General features: G+C 39.7%; 1 protein-coding gene across 1 annotated transcript; it reads left to right on the top strand.

Moving 5' to 3' along the window:
* Positions 1–107: 107 nt before the first annotated feature.
* Positions 108–15,599, top strand: LOC138020956 (adenosine receptor A1-like; the record flags this gene model as incomplete). The annotated part of the gene is made up of 4 exons (XM_068867843.1): positions 108–116; positions 10,660–10,689; positions 13,418–13,431; positions 14,549–15,599. Coding segments are annotated over 4 exons (1,104 nt in total), but the record flags the coding sequence as incomplete, so codon positions are not given.
* Positions 15,600–19,836: the final 4,237 nt, after the last annotated feature.

The raw sequence follows: 19,836 nt of genomic DNA, 5'->3' as shown, positions 1-19,836 counted from the left end.
AACTGTAAACAGGTGAACATGATAGACTATGTACTTATTGACTGAGTGAGAGGGCCGGACGGGAAAATATTTGGCCCTCGGTCATGGCGTACGGACCAAAACACGCGCTTTCATTGGTCCCCACTAAATCTCCAGGGAACCTTACACGTAGCCTTACATTACACTTTTCACAGCACGATCGAGAATTTTTCTGCCTACTGCACTACTTCCCGCAGCATTAAGCTGGCCGCCTCGCAAGCCTCGCGCGCTGCTGGATGAGCTGGATGAAGACAGTCCCGAATGTTTTAAATCTATGTGTGATGACTTGTTACAAAGCGACACAGTTGAGGGGTACAATGTGACGCAAGCAAATTAGATAGTTTCATTGATGAATGTCATGGTAGGGAGTTCTAAAAGTCATGGATCTCCCAGTGACACAACAGGCGCGGTCTTAATTTCGGTACCTTTGCCCCCAAAAATGCTCCCCAAATGAACCAGGCGGAAGTTGTACATGCCAGCTGGACACACAGAGATCCCCCAAATATGTCATTACTTGATGTGTGCATGGCTGATGTGAGGGACACAGTTGTTTTTGAAGCGGAGTTAGAGGGAATAATAGATAGAAAATGCAGTCACAACCATTCACCGAACAGTCTACATCATCACATAAACCACATTGTACATTCCAAGCCTCTTTTGCATCTGGTTCTCAGTCTTCCGCGGTTCCACCTAGCTTGTATAATACGCACCACAATGTGTTACCACCATCCTTTAACCAGATTCCGTACCCATCTGCATCACGGCCTACTATGTCAGAAAATCCTTACCCACATATACAGCAGCAGATGTCGGTGGTATTCGGCTCGCAACCTTCTCCGGAATCCCGTACATTTGACAGTAGGTCACAGCATCGACAAACATGATCAAACACCTTTGTTAACTCTTGCGCTGTTTCCACCACAGCAGCACCATGTCCTGGGGCATCAAGTCGGTGGCATCCATGGATGTTTTCATATGTTTACGAGGTTATACTCTTGCCAAACATGGTTAAAAAATGTTACGGCTGTGGCAGCAAATTTGTGGGCAAATACAGAAACTCGCGATTTAATTTGGCCATTAAACATATGGACAGGCGAATTGCCGGAAAAGATTCGTTGGGCCTATTTAGATATAGCGTTGACTTCAACAACACTTTCTTTTTTTGAAGAAAGCGTTTGTATCCTAAATAACTAAGTTTTAGAATCGTATATTTTTGTTTTCAAATTTCGCGGGCGCTGCCATCTTGAATAATTGTGACGTATTACGGTTGCCTTATTGTTATTAGAAAAAAGCTCTTTGTGTCACAACAAACAGGGAAACGGTAACACGTCACAATTATTCAAGATGGCGGCACCCACGAAATTTGAAAGTGAAAATAAGTGATTTTGAAATTCAGTTTTCCTGATATAAACACCTTTTTTGAAACAAATTTTGAACAAATCTGTTTGGAGACATTATATCCTTCGGTTTAAACTTATTCTGTAGTGAGAGTGGAGATTTCCTTTAAAGCCCTACTGAATTTATTTAGATTAATGCATGCCGGGCTCCAAGGATCCAAGGGGAGTACATGATCACTGGCGGACTTTCAACCCACGCGGCTTCGGTTGATCTGTATTAATATAATGAGCCTCAAAAGTGTTTACCAAATCAGTTCAGAACGGCCCGAAGAGTATAACTTGTGTAACTGATGTTCGTTCACTTGCCAGTCATCCTCTAAGCAAAATATTGAGCGGGGAATCTTGGGACCAAAGCTATAAACAAAAAAAAAACTTAAAAAACTACCTTCGACATTTTACCCTATATGATCTACCCTCGACATTAAAAAAAAAAACAAAACAACTCCGAATAAACGAAACTTATAGCAAGCGAAACAGGCAAGCTAAAAAGCAAGCGAAATGAGCAAGCGAAACAGAAAAGTGAAATTACGCGCCGAGGTTCCCAGGACACAGAAAGAAAAGACAAACACAGAAAGGTGGGAAATCTCAAAAAGCAAAGAAACATCTATGAAAAAAAAAACTACCCTCGACAAAAACCTACAGTCCATTTTGGGATAAGATTGTTTCCAAACCTTTTTAATCTTTTACGAAATCTGGAACGGATCGTGAAACATGCATATTTAGTTGCATTTTATCGATGAAAAAGAGCCAGGTGAAAACAGTCGCCAACCTGTGTTTTCGGCTCCTTAAACTTTTTACGAGGTTCTTAAAAGCCTATCCAGAAGCAGAGGATAACCATTTTGCTAGGAAATAATAAATTGACCTCTTTAGCTTGTACGTTTTGGGTGCTTACATTTATCCAAAAATCCGTAAATTCCGGTTTGAGCTCAAATGGAAAGGCAAATTTTCCAGAAAACCTTTTCGAAAATTGTGAACAACCTCCAGCGGGAGTCCACTTTTTTCGTTCGGAACGGAATTCGGGAAGTTCCTTAACCATTTGCGAGAATCGTTCCGTTTCCAAACCCTATAATCTGATTGGTTTCGGGAGCGGGCGGAATTTCTCATCCGTCCCGCTCACGGCGGGCGGCATCCTAGCCTTGGTTGGGTGAAATAGAGCTTGTCGCTTTCATAAGTATTTCGCAATTATTCCGGACATCTTGGTCACGATGTATGGACGAAGTATCCATGATAACTGGGTTGGTAGGAACGGTTTTGAATTAAAGATCGAGAATGAACGATTCATGCTCACGATCTCGTCAAAACTTTCAATTTGATTTTCTGACGAAGTTGTTTCAGTTCAGAATACGGCAAAGAAATGCACAACAAAAACTTCCCTATTCCCCGCCCCTCTCCTAGCCTTGGTTTCGTGAGCTTGTGTGATGACCTTAAACTTCCATTTTTTTTGACACCGAATCTGTTTACATACAGAAGTTACGTTTATCAAATAAAAATATCGGTATTTCTCTTTGAAACGTTTAGTTTGTAAGTCGCTTTAATACTGCATTAGTCTTGTTCCGGGACTCCCTCTTACCCCGCCCTAAAAATGGGCCTGGATCCCTGGCGGGAAAAGAGAGTCCTGTATTACTTGCAGGCGCATGATCGGAATAAGCCAATCATAGTGCATTAGATGCCAGGGTGGATATGTAAATAAAGGAAACATGGAAACTCCGATAAAAAAAAATCATATGCATATACATTACTGTGTGATTTGGTGTGTCAGGAAAATAACATAATCGTGACCAAACAAGGAGAAAAATCCCTATCGCAGTTATGTTGGAAAATTATTGCCGAATAAATGTAACGACTGAGAGAAGATCGCAATACGTTTGTGCAAACGCTGAACTAGTAAATACAGCATAGGATTTCACTAAGCAAAAAAACGCTCGAAGCCAGAATGTCATATAATCTACAGTAATTTATCTCTAACAATGGGTTTCAGAAGGAAAAATGTTTTAAGAAGCATATTTCAAGGATTTAGTGGAAGGAAAATCATCGTCATTCTTATTAATTAATATTCACGAACAAATTTTAACCAGAAAATAATAATAATCGGTGTTTGACTGTGCACATATTTGTACAAATTAGGAAAATTTGCGTTACCAAATGCACAAACTGATATGTAAAGAAACAAGTAGTCCAGATTGTGTTTTATTTTCGTTTACTTTTTTATCTAACTTTATCAGGAATAAGACAATCACAATTTTAATAACTACTGTGCAACTCAAACATATCATTGTTCACTGGATTAGTGTAATTATCATATAACTAGAGCGAGAGAAGTAATGAACAGTAAAGTTAACAAGATCTATGGTTCCAGCCGGAGATTTATTAGTCATTGTTGAGCGATTCACATCCACGACCTACAGTACATTTGTAAGTTTCATACTTGGCAATGCACTGTAACACAAAGTGAGCCTCGTCAACAGCATACGATATATTTTTTTGCAATTTCAGCAGCTGCTCTCGCACGGATTCTTCATGAAGACTCTCGGCAGAGCAATTAAACTTCTGCGCCCGCTCAATCTCGTTCCCAGAGTCTTCGTTCCCCTTGACCAGCGGGTCGGGTTACGAGAGACTCTTGGATCATGAACACCATTGCGCAGGCGTTGGCGTAACGCCAAAATGGCGAAGAGAGTGGAGGATTTGTTTCACGATGGCATGCAATTTTCTCTTGCAAAATTAGGATATCCCAACCTAGAACTGAAAAAGAAACAATATGACGTGTTGGAGCGATATGTCTGGACAAAAATCTGCGCTGAATATGTTACCAACGGGCTGTGTTGTCAAGTGTTGCCTCGGATTTTCGATTAGAATTTGTGAAACGTGAAAGTGTAAAGCAGATTGTGTCGCTGCTGAATGCACTGATCCGGGATTAGTTTCAAATGTTAAAAGACTGTCTTTGTTTTGTATCGTGGAAGATGAAGGAGAGCGAAACACCAGACTCTAAAACGAGATTCAATCCAAAAGAATAAATCATTCTTTTAATCATAAGACTATGTCTTCTTTAAAGGATCTTTTCAATTCTTCGTCACCATGGAAGGTTTAGGGTTCTTTTCAAAAGAAGATGAGTTCTTTGGGTAAGAGTTTCCTTGCTGTTCTAAAGAAGTAGAGGTCTTGAGGGAAGTATCATTTTGCTGCTTTTCATTATTTTGTATAAACAGAAAATGACTGTTCTCCACCAAATAATGAGAATTCTTGAATAGAGATGAGTACTTCTAGTTGGATAAATTATAAACATGTTGATTTTTAGAATATTATTCTTCCATGAACATATAATGTGCTTTCCAAATTTAGGAAATATATATACAGTGTACATACATACACAAGGCAATACATACAAGCCATAATCACAAAAACAGCAATCACTTCTATCCCAACAAAAAAATTGAGCCGATCCGGAACTAATTCAAAGCACGCACACAAAAAACCAGCATTAAACAGGGCTGTCATTACATTTTCACCTGCAATATATGAAAAACTGATTCTAGTTTTCATTTCCTTCACAATGTGAGCTCAGGTTTAACAGCTGGTACAGGTGAATGTCCTTTATGGCAGTCCTGTGAAAACTTTCCAGTGTGACAATTTAATTGACCACAGTAGTAATAGTACAAATTACTACATACCGGTAACATAACATGTTTTGACATGGTATGAGTTAATTGCGTGACCCTTGCCTGACATGGTCATGTTCTGTACTATTTCTTGCCTGTTGTGCGACAAATTAAGAAATGGGACTCAGGTATGTTTACGTGTCAGGGTTTCCATTAAGTTTGAAAGTAGAAGGGACCTTGTGACAGAGTGAGCGGGCACCCCTATATATAGTCTGGATTTTGATCTTGAGACCTCCGTTGAGCAATGGCGGGTACTGTACTCAGTGCAAGATGGGTGCTAGTACCCAGGTCCCAGCTTCTAATAAAACCTTTGCATGTAGGTAAGTTCAAGCTCCCGTGGTGGTGCAACTGTTAATACATGTAATAAGAGGCCATTAACTTTAAGCTTAAAGGGTAGAGACACATTTTCTATACAGGGCATTTTGTTTTGATGACTGCTAAATACATACCCTCAAGAAACTCGGTGCAGACATGTTGGCTTTCTTGGATACTCTAGGTTAACCATGTAATGTACCCCAAACAGAGCAGAAAGACTCTGTTTGTATGAACTTACTTCCAGAAGAACCTCATTGTCAACAAGAATGAAAAGCTGTTGTTCAGAATCGTCGGTCTGTGGGCAAAGCATATGAACATCCCCACTTAATACTGTTTAATTCACATAATCGTTTAAGTAACATCGTCAAATTCCTTTGGGAGAGCAGAGCGATGCACACCGAAAGGTCAATGAAATTATGTATCAAGCAAAATAAAAACTGCAAAAGCCAAAAGTTCCTCATGAGGTTAAGACTAGTCATCCTTAATGCACTTTATATTCCATTTTTCCAGATGATCGGAGTTCAGTACCTATTTTGAACCATAAAATTTGGTAGATTGGATGTAACAATATTATATATACATTGTATATTATCCTGAGAATGTTCAGTTCCCATCTCACCCCCCAAATAACGTCATCCTTTCCTCATTGCCAAAGGCTTTCTGTAGGGTGGCCAGTACCATACAAAGTTTGAAATGGTACTATTCTCTTCATCTCTCTGACTAGCAATGCAAAAAAGCCTAAGACTGTTGATTTAACACTCCAAACAGGCCTGGATACTTGTCTACAACCTTGAACCTAAACATTTCTTTTGTTGGCATAAAAAATAAATTACATTAATTAGAAACTGTTGACAACTGTACATACCAACATGAAAAAGTCTATCTGACTTCAAAATAGACAGTATAATTTACAGACAAACTTAACCGTCATCTGACAAAATTTAATTTGAGGGGATGTGTGGAATACGTTCTCAAGTGACTAGAAATACTGCACAGTCTGCAACGTTACCGTTTCCTTTTGTTTCACAAAATAGTTATAATATTTTGGAAATATAGGCTGCTGTAAAGTTGCTCCCAAACACACTGTAAAAGCATTAAGTCTGTGTCTAGATAATGAAACTAAATGAGCCAGGTAGTTCATTGATGCCAGCACTTAGCTCTGTTTTCTGTAGAGTAATAAGGGGTATCACTGATCCCTTTTAACCCATTGACCCCTGGGAGTGAGACTTGACAGATTTACCTCTGGCTACTGCCAGGGAGATTCTAGTCGTCAAGTGGGGTCATCCTAGGGCGTTTGAGGTGTCAATGGGTTAAGCAGTCAAAAACTTTGTCCCTTCCATTAAATGGGATGCGCAAAGTCTTATCAAACATTTGTCGGTATTAAGTTGTATGCGGGTACATATAGAGAGGCAACATGGATTAAAGTTAGAGAAAACTGAGAGATGATCAAGACCAACCTCGTTCCCAGGGTCTCTTTTCTCTGCCTCCTTTGTCCTCAACGACAAAGGAGGCAGAGAAGAGAGGTTGGATAAAGACCTGGCCTCAGTTGTTCAAAAAGTGGATAGCGCTACCCACCAGGCCCCAGTTGTTAAAATGATGGATAGCGCTATCAGCCGGATAAATCACTATTCAGTGGATAAGTAATAGCAGAACCAACAGCACTTTCCACTGTATAGTGATTTGTCCGGTAGATAGCGTTATCCACCTTTAGAACAACTGGAGCCAGATAAATCACTATCCAGCAGATAAACACTACCAAAGCTAATTGAGTTATCAACAAAACAAAGTTCAAAGTTCAAGTTTATTTATTATTATTATTATTATTATTATTATTATTATTATTATTATTATTATTATTATTATTATTGCTTTGATGATCCATACGATGTTTTTGAAATTCATATTTAATCAATACATGTTTCGGATGAAACATCATCCATCGTCAGTTGACAAATGAGAAATAAACTAAAGTTGAGCAATAAATAGTGTAACAAAGTGAGATATAACATGAATAATTAAGGATGAAGGCGAGAACAGAATAAAAACACCCAACCACGAAACAAAACAGAAAAAACCAAACTGTTTAGGCTAAGAAAAGAAACTAATTAGTATGAAAGGGATAAATTAAGATGTTTGACTTGGGAATTTAGAGATGGCTGCTCCCAAAGGATATGCATGGCTTCTTTGATTTTCAATTGGAAACGTGTGGAAGCAGAGTCGAGGATTTTAAAACAGTCTTCTGAACACCGGGAGCGACAATTTTCAGAACCTCTCAAGTGCTTAAATATGTGGGAATGTTTGTCGGAGGCGAGATGTTCACGGATGCGAGTGGCGAAATGTCTATTGGTTTCACCAATATAACAGGCATTACAGCCTGCACATGAAAACTTGTAAATGATTCGCGATCGTAAACCCGCAGGGATAGGATCCTTCGCCCCAAACCAACTCCTAATTTTAAACGGGGTGAACACCAACTTAATTTCCAGGTCGCTGCAAAATTTGTTGACTAATTTCTTAATTCTGCGTTTTGTTATGATGGAAAAGGGACCGATGTACGGTAATTTAAAATACAGACAATTGTCCTTCCGGGCAACACTCTGAGAGGAATCGGAGGTAAAGTAATTGTTGAGAAATTCTCTAACAACATTCTCGATAACGCTAGAAGGAAACAAATTCTTCCTTAATGTTTTGGTAAGGTTGCTCATGTCCAAGTGAAAACCAGTCCAAGTATTATTAATTTTAAATTCTCGGTCAACCAGAGTGCGTACTAGTCCTAATTTGTAACTGAAAGGTACAAAGCTGTAATAATTGGTGAGAAGACCGGTGTAGGTCTTCTTGTGGAAAACCGAGGTAATAATGCCCTGATTACTATGGTTATCTAAAAGCACATCTAAGAAGGGAAGCTTGTGGTTTTCTTCCTTCTCCATAGTAAAAGTTGGTGTTAAGTTGGTGTTAAGTTGGTGTTCACCCCGTTTAAAATTAGGAGTTGGTTTGGGGCGAAGGATCCTATCCCTGCGGGTTTACGATCGCGAATCATTTACAAGTTTTCATGTGCAGGCTGTAATGCCTGTTATATTGGTGAAACCAATAGACATTTCGCCACTCGCATCCGTGAACATCTCGCCTCCGACAAACATTCCCACATATTTAAGCACTTGAGAGGTTCTGAAAATTGTCGCTCCCGGTGTTCAGAAGACTGTTTTAAAATCCTCGACTCTGCTTCCACACGTTTCCAATTGAAAATCAAAGAAGCCATGCATATCCTTTGGGAGCAGCCATCTCTAAATTCCCAAGTCAAACATCTTAATTTATCCCTTTCATACTAATTAGTTTCTTTTCTTAGCCTAAACAGTTTGGTTTTTTCTGTTTTGTTTCGTGGTTGGGTGTTTTTATTCTGTTCTCGCCTTCATCCTTAATTATTCATGTTATATCTCACTTTGTTACACTATTTATTGCTCAACTTTAGTTTATTTCTCATTTGTCAACTGACGATGGATGATGTTTCATCCGAAACATGTATTGATTAAATATGAATTTCAAAAACATCGTATGGATCATCAAAGCGATATCTTACTTCGTGCTGCTAAGAAGTTTTGGTATTATTATTATTATTATTATTATTATCATTATTATTATCCATTAGATAGTGATTTATCCGGTGGATAGCACTATCCACCCTTCAAACAACTGGGGCCAGAACTCATACAGTCAAACAACCTTTGAAGTCTCAAACACTTGACCACTGTGGCTTCAATAAGCAAATAATAATCGCCACTGTAATTAATACTGTGGGCTGAGCAATCACGGACAAAAAAACTCCTTATGTAGCAGTATGTTACGGCATATGTACTTCAGAAAGAAGTACTTAATTACTCAAGAGAATGGTGTCATTTTTGTAACTGACTTTTAAGTGCTTCAAGTAATAGGCTCTAGAGGATGGTCAAGCTTTATATTAGACCTTTTTTTTATTTCATCATAAACGTTAAGCTAAGTATTTGCATAACAAAATCAACAACTGAAGTTTCCATTTTTTGTAAGTACATGTACCTAAAATGTAAGACAAGTTCCATTGGATGTGAGTTGTACATCTCATTTCATTGATTTGATTCTCTATATCTGATCTGGCCTCTTCTTCCAGTGGAGGTTGAGAACAGTACACTGTAATGAACCCAAATGAAATGCGAGTAAAATTTTCAACCTACCGAAAGACTAGGATTGCTTTGCATGCCAGAGAGACGAGCATTCCATTATATTTTCAAGCGTTCAGCAGCACTGTCACAAGCCAAACGAGTTCTCTTTGCATCAGTAACTCTTTCTCTACCCAAAAACTCATCTGCTAAAGGTTCTCGCACCTTTCCAGGAACTCACATGTACGTAAGTAACTATACGAGAAGATCTTATGGATTCATATAATAATATACAGCAATTTGAAGACTCGGTATGACTACATTTTAAAGAGATAATTACTCAGTGAGAAACGATTCCATTCCATTAGATTTAATCAGTAGGTTCTCACTCTTTGCTTTGGCTCCAAACTAATCAACGAACCAATCCAAACATTCATTAACAATCATACGGTGCTCTGTGAAACCCCTCGCGGCACTCGCCTCGAGACCGAAATCGATTGCTCATGCTCAGACTTTCAATCAATCAAAAACTTTATCCAAACGGATTAAGACTCTGGGAACGAGATTGGCGCCAGCTTCATGCAGCCCTTCAGTTGGGATAAGAAGGACTGATTTACAATTAACATCGGACTCGGATCAAAGAAAATCACAAACATATTAAAGGAACAACAATGTAGCAAAGCGAGACTTGCCAAATCCTGTTGCAGGTTTAACAAAACATCGCTACCGGTAACGACTGCAAGAATAGCTTGCAGCTGGTCGGCCTTAGGCACAAAGTTAAAGTGACATTTCTTAAACACGCGAAATCAATTGCTTTCAGAAACTTGGCATCATAATTTCCTTTCACGTTATCCGCCATGTTTCCAGTATAAAAGCATTCCGTATAAACTATGCCCAAATAAGGAATCGTTTTCAAAATATGGTTTCCCCCCAGTTTTGGGGGAAAAAATAGCGTCAAAATTCTGATCATGCGCCTGCAAGTTATGCCACAGGCTCCCCAAGCTGAAAATACGTGGTGTATGCGACAGTTTGTGTATATAGAGAATAGTATGGGAAAATCACCGATCGTAAAAAAATTGTGTAAATAACTATCTCATTTGAAATAAAGTTTTCCTACCTCAAATGTGTGACGAACTTTTCTCTTTTGCCGAGTTTAGAGCCATTCTGACGCCGTTTAGTGAAGTTATCCGGAAGGCCGTTTAGGCCGTTACTAAAGTAATAGGAAGGCCGACCACTCCATCCATCGCTGGCCAGACCTCACTCCACAAATCGTTTTCTTCTCAACAGGAAAAGTCCCGAATCGCAATAAAAACAACAGTTCCATAAAGCCCAATAAATTTCACTCCAAATACGTGTGTTTCGGCGGCCGAAAGACTCGTGACGAACGAAAACTTTGCCTTAAAATTCACCTCTTCGGCTTTCCTCAGAGGCTTGTGACCGGGCAGTCAACAACGGAAACTCGCAAGATGGTTTCAGCCTCAACTCTGATTGGACCATTTGAATTTGACCGCGCACTGCCCGGTCACAAGTCAACAACGGTCGTGTTGCCAGCGCGCGGTCAAATTCAAATGGTCCAATCAGAGTTGAGGCTGAAACCATCTTCCACGACTTGTGGAGTGAGGTCTGGCCAGCGATGGATGGAGTAATCGGCCTTCAGGCCTTCCTATTATTTTAGTAACGGTGATAACTTCACTAAACGGCGTCAAAATGGCTCTAAACTCGGCAAAAGAGACAAGTTCGTCACACATTTGAGGTAGGAAAACTTTATTTCAAATGAGATAGTTATTTACACAATTTTTTTACGATTGGTGATTTTCCCATACAATTCTCTATATACACAAACTGTCGCATACACCACGTATTTTCAGCTTGGGGAGCCTGTGGTTATGCAAGACTCTCTCTTTTCCCGCCTGGGTTCCAGGCCCATTTTTAGGGCGGTGTAAGAGGGAGTCCCGGAACAGGACTAATAACTCCATTCGCTATTAAGCGCGGTGTAGAAGAATGAAGGGGTAGTTTATAAAGAATCTGTGGTGCTGCGTCGGTGGGGAAGTAGTATACAAAAATTTGGTTTTATCAACGGAGTTAATAATGTAAATTGGCCACCGTACAGCACTAAACGGCGCAGAAGAGTGGAAGAGCGTAGAAGAGCGGTGTTGAAGAGTTGTGTCGTGCGTTACTCATGTATGAACGTAGGTCACGCAATTAGGGTAGTAGTGCATTGCATTGTAATTGGACCCCTGTAAGGACCAAAGGTAACTCGTGGTCGAAGTGTGTCAGTTTTTGTTTTGAAGAGTGTTTTTAGGCATATAATGTGGAGTCACGGAGCCCTCCCGTGCTCGTTGTGATAATAAACGTCTGGAAAGTCTGTTTAAGTCGTGTGCCGTGGTTTTCTACGGATTGCACCGCTACACAAGTCAACAATTTAAGAAGTGATTTCAGAGAGGATGGGAGAAAGAGAGGAAAAAAATAAATAAGTGATTTACCACCGGTCGGTCCGTATAGCGAAAAACCGTAACCTCGGTCTTGAAAAAGCTGCCCTCGACCTGCGGCCTCGGGCATTATTTTCAAGACCTTGGTCACAGTTTTTCGCTATACGGACCTCCCCACTGGCAAATCACATATATTTTACGACTCCTACTCCGAGTCCGACTTCTTTCATGTTCTTTGCTAGTGAAAACCAGCCTTTAAATGTGTTACAAGTATACCTTATAGGTATTGAATATAACCAACAGAATGATGAAATAATAATAACAAACAAAAAGAGTAGTAATTTGCTTTAGGTGAAAACAGTTGTCACTGTCCACGGCAATCTCACTGCGAGCTCCTTTTCTAATACTTGTGGACATGTGAACAGCACAGTCAGCACGTTGCTGACTACAACGAGTATCATTCCCGTCGGAACGAAGGAAAGTCGACAAATAAGACTTCGAAAAGTCAAACGTCGGGAAGTGAAACCTCGGGAAGTGAAACGTCGAAAAATTGATAGTGATCGCTGCCATATCGATTTGAGTTCAACTGAGTCAGTAACAAATTGTCATATTAGTTTACATCTGAGTGAGTGACAAATCAGTGACAAATTTGCATAGAAAAGCTAGCCTTGAATTGCGGGCAATTAAAAGGATAATTAAAACCTTAATAGCTTTCTCCAGGGTCATCATTTTAATTTTCTTCGGTTCAACGTTGGGAACAACATTTTGTAAAAGACAAAATTGGGAAGAAATGAAACTTTCAGAGTGACAGCCAAACGGCGGTCAAGGAAGGTTGAAAGAAAACGAAAATAGACACAATTAAGCCAAAAAACTCCCAAATCACCCAGTTTACCAAAAACACACGGCCACACCTTTTATTGCAAAACTGCCTTCTGTTCTGTTATGTTAAATAAATTTAAAAAATAAAAAAAAATAAAAAAATCTGCCGTATATCAGGAAAAGAAACCAACACACCTATTTAAGTCAGTTAACTGAAGAAAAAAAAGTCAACACAACAAATTTAAACATCTGTCAGGTCTAAACTAAGAATTGAGTCCATCGTCTACAACGGACATATTTATTTTTTGCTTTTCAACGACTAACTCAACAGTTTCATTTCTAGCGTCTTGTGCAAGTCTTTGTCTGGTGACTATTTTTGTCATGAACAGATGGATCCAGACAACTTTTGTCATAGTTGTTTACCTGCAGATAGACCATTGCATGTTAAAATGAGAAAATCATGTCTCGCTTGGGTTCTAATGGAAATTTCAAGCAAATGACACTATAAAGGCCATTCGAAAACGCACGTACTGCACGTTGTCGGTAAATTCAGTCCTTTCTTTAAGGGACGAGAAATTTCTTAAACGAGCAACACCTGGAGTTCAAATTGTCATTCTTCAATACAAATTCAACATTCTATCAAATTTTAAGACACTTTTTAGTTCTGGATAAGCAAGTAAGTAGTGGTGCCTACAATTGTTATTGCGCAATTGTTCTGCGCATCTCGAGATACTCGGGTTTCCCATCGGTGAAGCTTACTACTAATTTTAGAAAAACCTTGGATGTATGTCTCGAAAAAAAAACATAAAACCGTTGTTATGAGATTCCGCAGTCATGCGCTAAAACTGCTAACAGGTGCGTTGGCAATTTTAACTTACTAACTTTTTGCATTCGGTAAATATAATTTATTTCATTTCTTTATAGTATGTGCGCTTTGAAGAGACGACTTCAGTAAACCATCGCTAAGTTAACTGCCGCACCTGACTGACTCTTCTCGTCAATTTTGCGTATGATTACCAATCTTATAAGATTGACTTTTGTTATTAAATTTATGAGAAAAACTAACGCGGAGAGATTTCGACGTTTCGATGACATCCTGTCATCATTATCAAGAAAATGAAGAAAAAATTTTTTGAAGAAGATTTATTGAAGAAAATTTACATAAGTAAGTAGTCAAAAAACTAAACCAAAAACAGTAGTCTATTGTTCTAAGCCAGTGAATCATCCAGTGACCTCACACAAAGGAAAACCCCAAAGTTAAGTAAAAAGTTTTTACTTGACTTTGGGGTTTTCCTTTGTGTGAGGTCACTGATAACTGGATGATTCACTGGCTTAGAACAATAAACTATTGTTTTTGGTTTAGTTTTTTGACTACTTACTTATGTAAATTTTCTTCAAAAAATTTTTTCTTCATTTTCTTGATAATGATGACAGGATGTCATCGAAACGTCGAAATCTCTCCGCGTTAGTTTTTCTCATAAATTACCAATCTTGTTCTTTATCAGTAAATGAAGTAACAGATGAAACGGGCGAGCGGAAAATTTTCTTTTTTCGGACAACTAAATTAGCAACATTTCAGTTAGTATGTTTTCTAGTTATTGGCTTGCAATAGTTTCTCAGTACACGTCAGGATCTATAAGGAAATGTCAAATACGCTGTGCAAATAATCTATGTTCAGACCACCTAAACTATTAAAGTAAACAAGAAAGACAAAAAAACAGATGCTAAAGGTCTCCTTCTTCAAATCCCAAACGGCGTTCCTCTTTAACCAGTAACCGCTACACTCTCAACAGAAACATGAAAGGGAATTGCACCACACCAGATTGGGAAGACCAACAGATCGCATTCACAAGCATCGCATTCGCCGTCATTATCGCAAGTGCCTGTGGGAACTCCCTGCTTCTCAGAGCTTTTTGCAAATTTTCCAACCTGCGAACTGCTTCTAACATGATTGTGATGAGCTTGTGCGTTGCTGATAGTTTGATACCTATCTGCTTTATTCTCCAAATTATCTCCACAGAGATAAAACATAGATCCAACAACGGCCAGATTCATTCTCGCAACTTTTGCAAAGCAAGCGCGTTGTTCAGCTTATTTTTGACCACGGTCATCATTCTTCATCTGGCGTTGATCAGCGTGGATCGTTTCATCGCCGTCAGGTTCTCTTTGCGTTACCACGCTATACTGACCAATCGCCGAACGCTGATCGCTTCCATTGCAATGTGGTTGTGGGCTGCCCTTGTAACTTTGGTCTTTCCGCAAGCTATTTGGTTAAGAAACAACGACAACCAAGCCCTTCGAAAGCTTGTTCCCGCTTTTTATCCATGCCTAAAACTCTGCATTAGGTTAGGGGGAAAAGAGCGAAAACCCACCCCGTTGCCGTCGGAGACGACGGAAGCGTATAAGATTTTCTTTTTGCTTACAATTTTGGGTATCCCGTTGGTGACCATTTTATGCTCGTACATCTACATCTTTAGAGTGTCCCATAACCATCGAAAACAGATCCGAACACGGGACAACAACCCAAGAATATCCACTATAACACAAGAGCTGAAAGGGGCTCGCATCCTGGTCATTATGGTCGCACTTTGTCTTCTGAGTTTCCTCCCACTATTCTTATTTAGCAGCCTCCTTATTGCCGATTGGCTTCCAGATGATCCTCAGAAAAAGGGGGATAACTTTAGCTATCGCAAGCTCATGAAGCAAATTAAGACGTACGCATACATCTTCGCGTTGGGTTTGAACGCCATTTGCAATCCTCTTGTCTACGGCTTGGGAAACCAGCAGCTCAGAAGCGCTATTCGAAGACTTCTTAAACGCACTTCAGTAATCAGCCCTGCATGACTGCCGATGAAGTATCTCGCTTTAACATTTCAGGAGGACTAAGTGATAAATGACTGTGAAGACATGAAATTCAGTTTGTTTTATGCAGAACTAGCCTAAGGAACATGATTAAGCCATGAAAGCTATATCTTACAAACTGTCAAGTTTTAAGTATTACCGTCTTTTGGTATCTTCTAATTTCGACTGTTTCATTAGCCTTGTAGAGTGTAAATGGCTGAATCCACACAGTGACTTAGAAGTTAGCGATTTTAGCGAACCGCTTGTGAGGGTGTTTTTTTCCTTAGCCGCTCACAAAGACTTGTGTAGTATGCGTGTATTCTTCATTGTATTGTTTTTGTAAATAAAGTAGTTTTTAATTTTTTTTCTTATGCGGCGAACATAGAAAAAACAACGATCAATCAATGTTCAAAACAGTAAACCCTAACCCTTTTTAAGGTGGCGAGATAAAAAACTGTAAACAGGTGAACATGATAGACTATGTACTTATTGACTGAGTGGGAGGGCCGGACGGGAAAATATTTGGCCCTCGGTCATGGCGTACGGACCAAAACACGCGCACGCCCATTGGTCCCCACTAAATCTCCAGGGAACCTTACACGTAGCCTTACATTACACTTTTCACAGCATGATCGAGAATTTTTCTGCCTGCTGCACTACTTCCTGCAGCATTAAGCTGGCCGCCACGCAAACCTCGCATCTTCGCTCTGCTTGCTCGTTGGCAATTATGTACCTATTAATGTTAATAAGGAGGGGGAGAAAACCGGGCAAAAGCTGGGGATACCTGGATTCTGCGATCCAGATAAGCAGTCCTTTGTTTTTAAAATGGGAAAGGAAAAACTAGAATAGTAATCAATATGGACAGGGATGGAGAGCACTATCTTCGCGACGAGTTCTGTTTTTCTGCCGGAAAACGGAACTGAAAGGTGTCGGGGATTTGTAACTTTGACTGCGAGTGTATTTCATCCTTTGCTACAGCAGAGGACACTGCCCATATAAAGTTGTTCTGGACTCTGTTTAACAAAGTCCTTCAAAAGGTCAAGGGAGTTCCACAAATTTCGACCGGTACTAGGGTGGTATTCAGAGCTAATATGGCCGCGATTTGCAATGTGTTTCGCAGTGAACTGAGCCATTTAATACATCAAGACATGCGAGTTCCATTTCAAAGACCACAGGAATCAGAAAGCTAGGGAGCTGGATGAAGACAGTCCCGAATGTTTTAAATCAATGTGTGATGACTTGTTACAAAGCGACACAGTTGAGGGGTACAATGTGACGCAAGCAAAATTAGATAGTTTCATTGATGAATGTCATGGTAGGGAGTTCTAAAAGTCATGGATCTCCCGGTGGCACAACAGGCGCGGTTTTAATTTCGGTGCCTTTGCCCCCCAAAATGCTCCCCAAATGAACCAGGCGGAAGTTGTACATGCCAGCTGGACACACAGTGATTCCCTAAATATGTCATTACTTGATGTGTGCATGGCTGATGTGAGGGACACAGTTGTTTTTGAAGCGGAGTTAGAGGGAATAATAGATAGAATAAAGAATGTGACATGTAGATCAGGCACAAGGGGCCCATCCTATGCAGACCCCCAAAGACGACGCCATGATAGAGAGGTTCAGAAAGCCAAACGGGCTGGGAAGGAAATGTTTACAAGTGCTGATGGCCACCTCATTGACCCGAAGTCATCCGAAAGACTGCTACAACCACTACGAAAAAGAAATCCTCTGAAATGCAGTCACAACCATTCACCGAACAGTCTTGATCATCACATAAACCACATTGTACATTCCAAGCCTCTTTTGCATCTGGTTCTCAGTCTTCCGCGGTCCCACCTTAGCTAGTATAATACGCACCACAATGTGTTACCACCATTTTTTAACCAGATTCCGTACCCATCTGCATCACGGCCTACTATGTCAGAAAATCCTTACGCACATATACAGCAGCAGACGTCGGTGGTATTCGGCTCGCAATCTTCTGCAGTAGGTCACAGCATCAACAAACATGACCAAACACCTTTGTTAACTCTTTCGCTGTCGTTTCCACCACAGCAGCACCATGTCTCCTGAGGCAGCAAGTCGGTGGCATCCATGGATGTCTCCATATGGTTTCGAGGTTATACATATGCCAAACATGGTTAAAAAATGTTACGGCTGTGGCAGCAAATTTGTGGGCAAATACAGAAACTCGCGATTTAATTTGGTCATTAAAGATATGGACAGGCGAATTGCCGGAAAAGATTCGTTGGGCCAATTGAGATATAGCGTTGACTTCAACAACACTTTTTTTTTTTGAAGAAAGCGTTTGTATCCTAAATAAATAAGTTTTAGAATCGTATTTTTTTTTTTTTTTAAATTTCGCGGGCGCCGCCATCTTGAATAATTGTGACATATTACGGTTGCCTTATTGTTATTAGAAACGAGATGCTTCCGTGAAGCATACACTGGGTTGCCTGTGGTACGTTTTACAGAAAATCAGAAGGCACTGAATTGTGCGGTATTGAACTACAGCATTCCAGTCTCTGAAGAATAACAAATAAAAGAGAAGCGAGAAACATTGGCTTCTGGGCTGACATGTTGATAATTTTCAAGTTCCCTCACAACTTCTTTTCACAACAAGTTTAAGCGTGCCTTCTGAGCATCTGACAGCTTTGTAATACCAAAGTTCACTGAAGTTAAGCCCTGCCCGGCTGGGTTAGTTCCTGGATGGGAGACCAAAACGATATACCCCTCATAAAACAGAAGCATCGGACCGAAAATACTATTAACGCTAACAAATGCGAACTCAGCAAGGTATAGATTTTGTTAGCTTGATTTATGCAAAACAAGAACATCATTCTAAAAGCTTATTCTACGCAAAAAGTAGGTTCTGGAGGTAATTTTGAGAGTGGAAATCAAGGTTACGCGGCAGACGGCAAATACAAACTCACGATTTAATTCAGTTAACACACCAGAAAGACGCTAACCTCATTTTGACAAGAAAATGCTTTACTATTGCCATAAAAACTATCCAGTTAAGCTCGCATATCATAAAACATGATGAATTCATAAAGGCCACCTTTTCCAGCGAACAATTTTTTGAAAAAAACAACGTAACATATTTGCTATTAGAGGCAAAAACCCCTTCTATTTCATTGCGTGCGTGAAGAAACTCAATCGTGTCAAATATGCGCAATATTGCAACAAACTAAATTTCAGGATCAAACCGTTTCCATGAAGAACCTCTTCCTTGAATAATGAAGCACAACATAGACGACAAGCTTTCTTTCAAACAATTCTTGGCTGTCACATTTCCAATTATGTTTTTACTGAAGACTGTGCAGATCCACGTACGGTGTTCGATTCGTTCTCTGTCATTGTTGAACCCATAAGTTACCAGAGATTTTCCATTTGGTTTCAGTGTTCTACACGGAAAAAACGACGAAATGAAACGCAGATTCCGACTGGGTTTGCCATACTGGCAACCCAGTAAAAAGCTCTTTGTGTCAGAACAAACACGGCAACCGTAACACAACACAATTATTCAAGATGGCGGCGCCCACGAAATTTGAAAGTGAAAATAAGTGATTTTGAAATTCAGTTTTCCTGATATAAACACCTTTTTTGAAACAAATTTCGAACAAATTTGTTTGGAGACATTATATCCTTCGGTTTAAACTTATTCTGTAGTGAGAGTGGAGGTTTCCTTTAAAGCCCTACTGAATTAGATTAATGCATGGCTCCAAGGATCTATTAAAGGGGATTACATGATCACTGGCGGACTTTCAACCCACGCGGCTTCGGTTCATCTGTATTAATATAATGAGCCTCAAAAGTGTATACCAAATCAGTTCAGAACGGCCCGAAGAGTATAACTTGTATAACTGATGTTCCTTCACCATTGCCAGTAATCCTCTAAGAAAAATATTGAGGGGGAAATCTAGGGACAAAAGCTAAAAAAAAAACCATAAAAAACTACCTTCGACATTTTACCCTCTATGATCTACCATCGACATTAAAAAAAAAAACAACTCCGAACAAACGAAACTTATAGCAAGCAAAACAGGCAAGCGAAAAAGCATGCGAAATGAGCAAGCGAAACATAAAAGTTAAATTATTCGCCAACGTTCCCCAGAAACAGAAAGGTGGGAAATCTCAAAAAGCTAGAAAAATCTATGAAGAAAAAAAAAAGCTACCCTCGACAAAAACCTACCCTCCATTTTGCGATAAGTAAAAACAGGGATTCTTTCCAAACCTT

The sequence above is a fragment of the Montipora capricornis genome, chromosome 10, assembly GCF_036669925.1.
Source record: "Montipora capricornis isolate CH-2021 chromosome 10, ASM3666992v2, whole genome shotgun sequence".
Taxonomy (NCBI): Eukaryota; Metazoa; Cnidaria; class Anthozoa; order Scleractinia; family Acroporidae; genus Montipora; species Montipora capricornis.
Note: the sequence above shows the minus strand (reverse complement) of the source record. Positions and strands in the feature narration are given on the sequence as shown.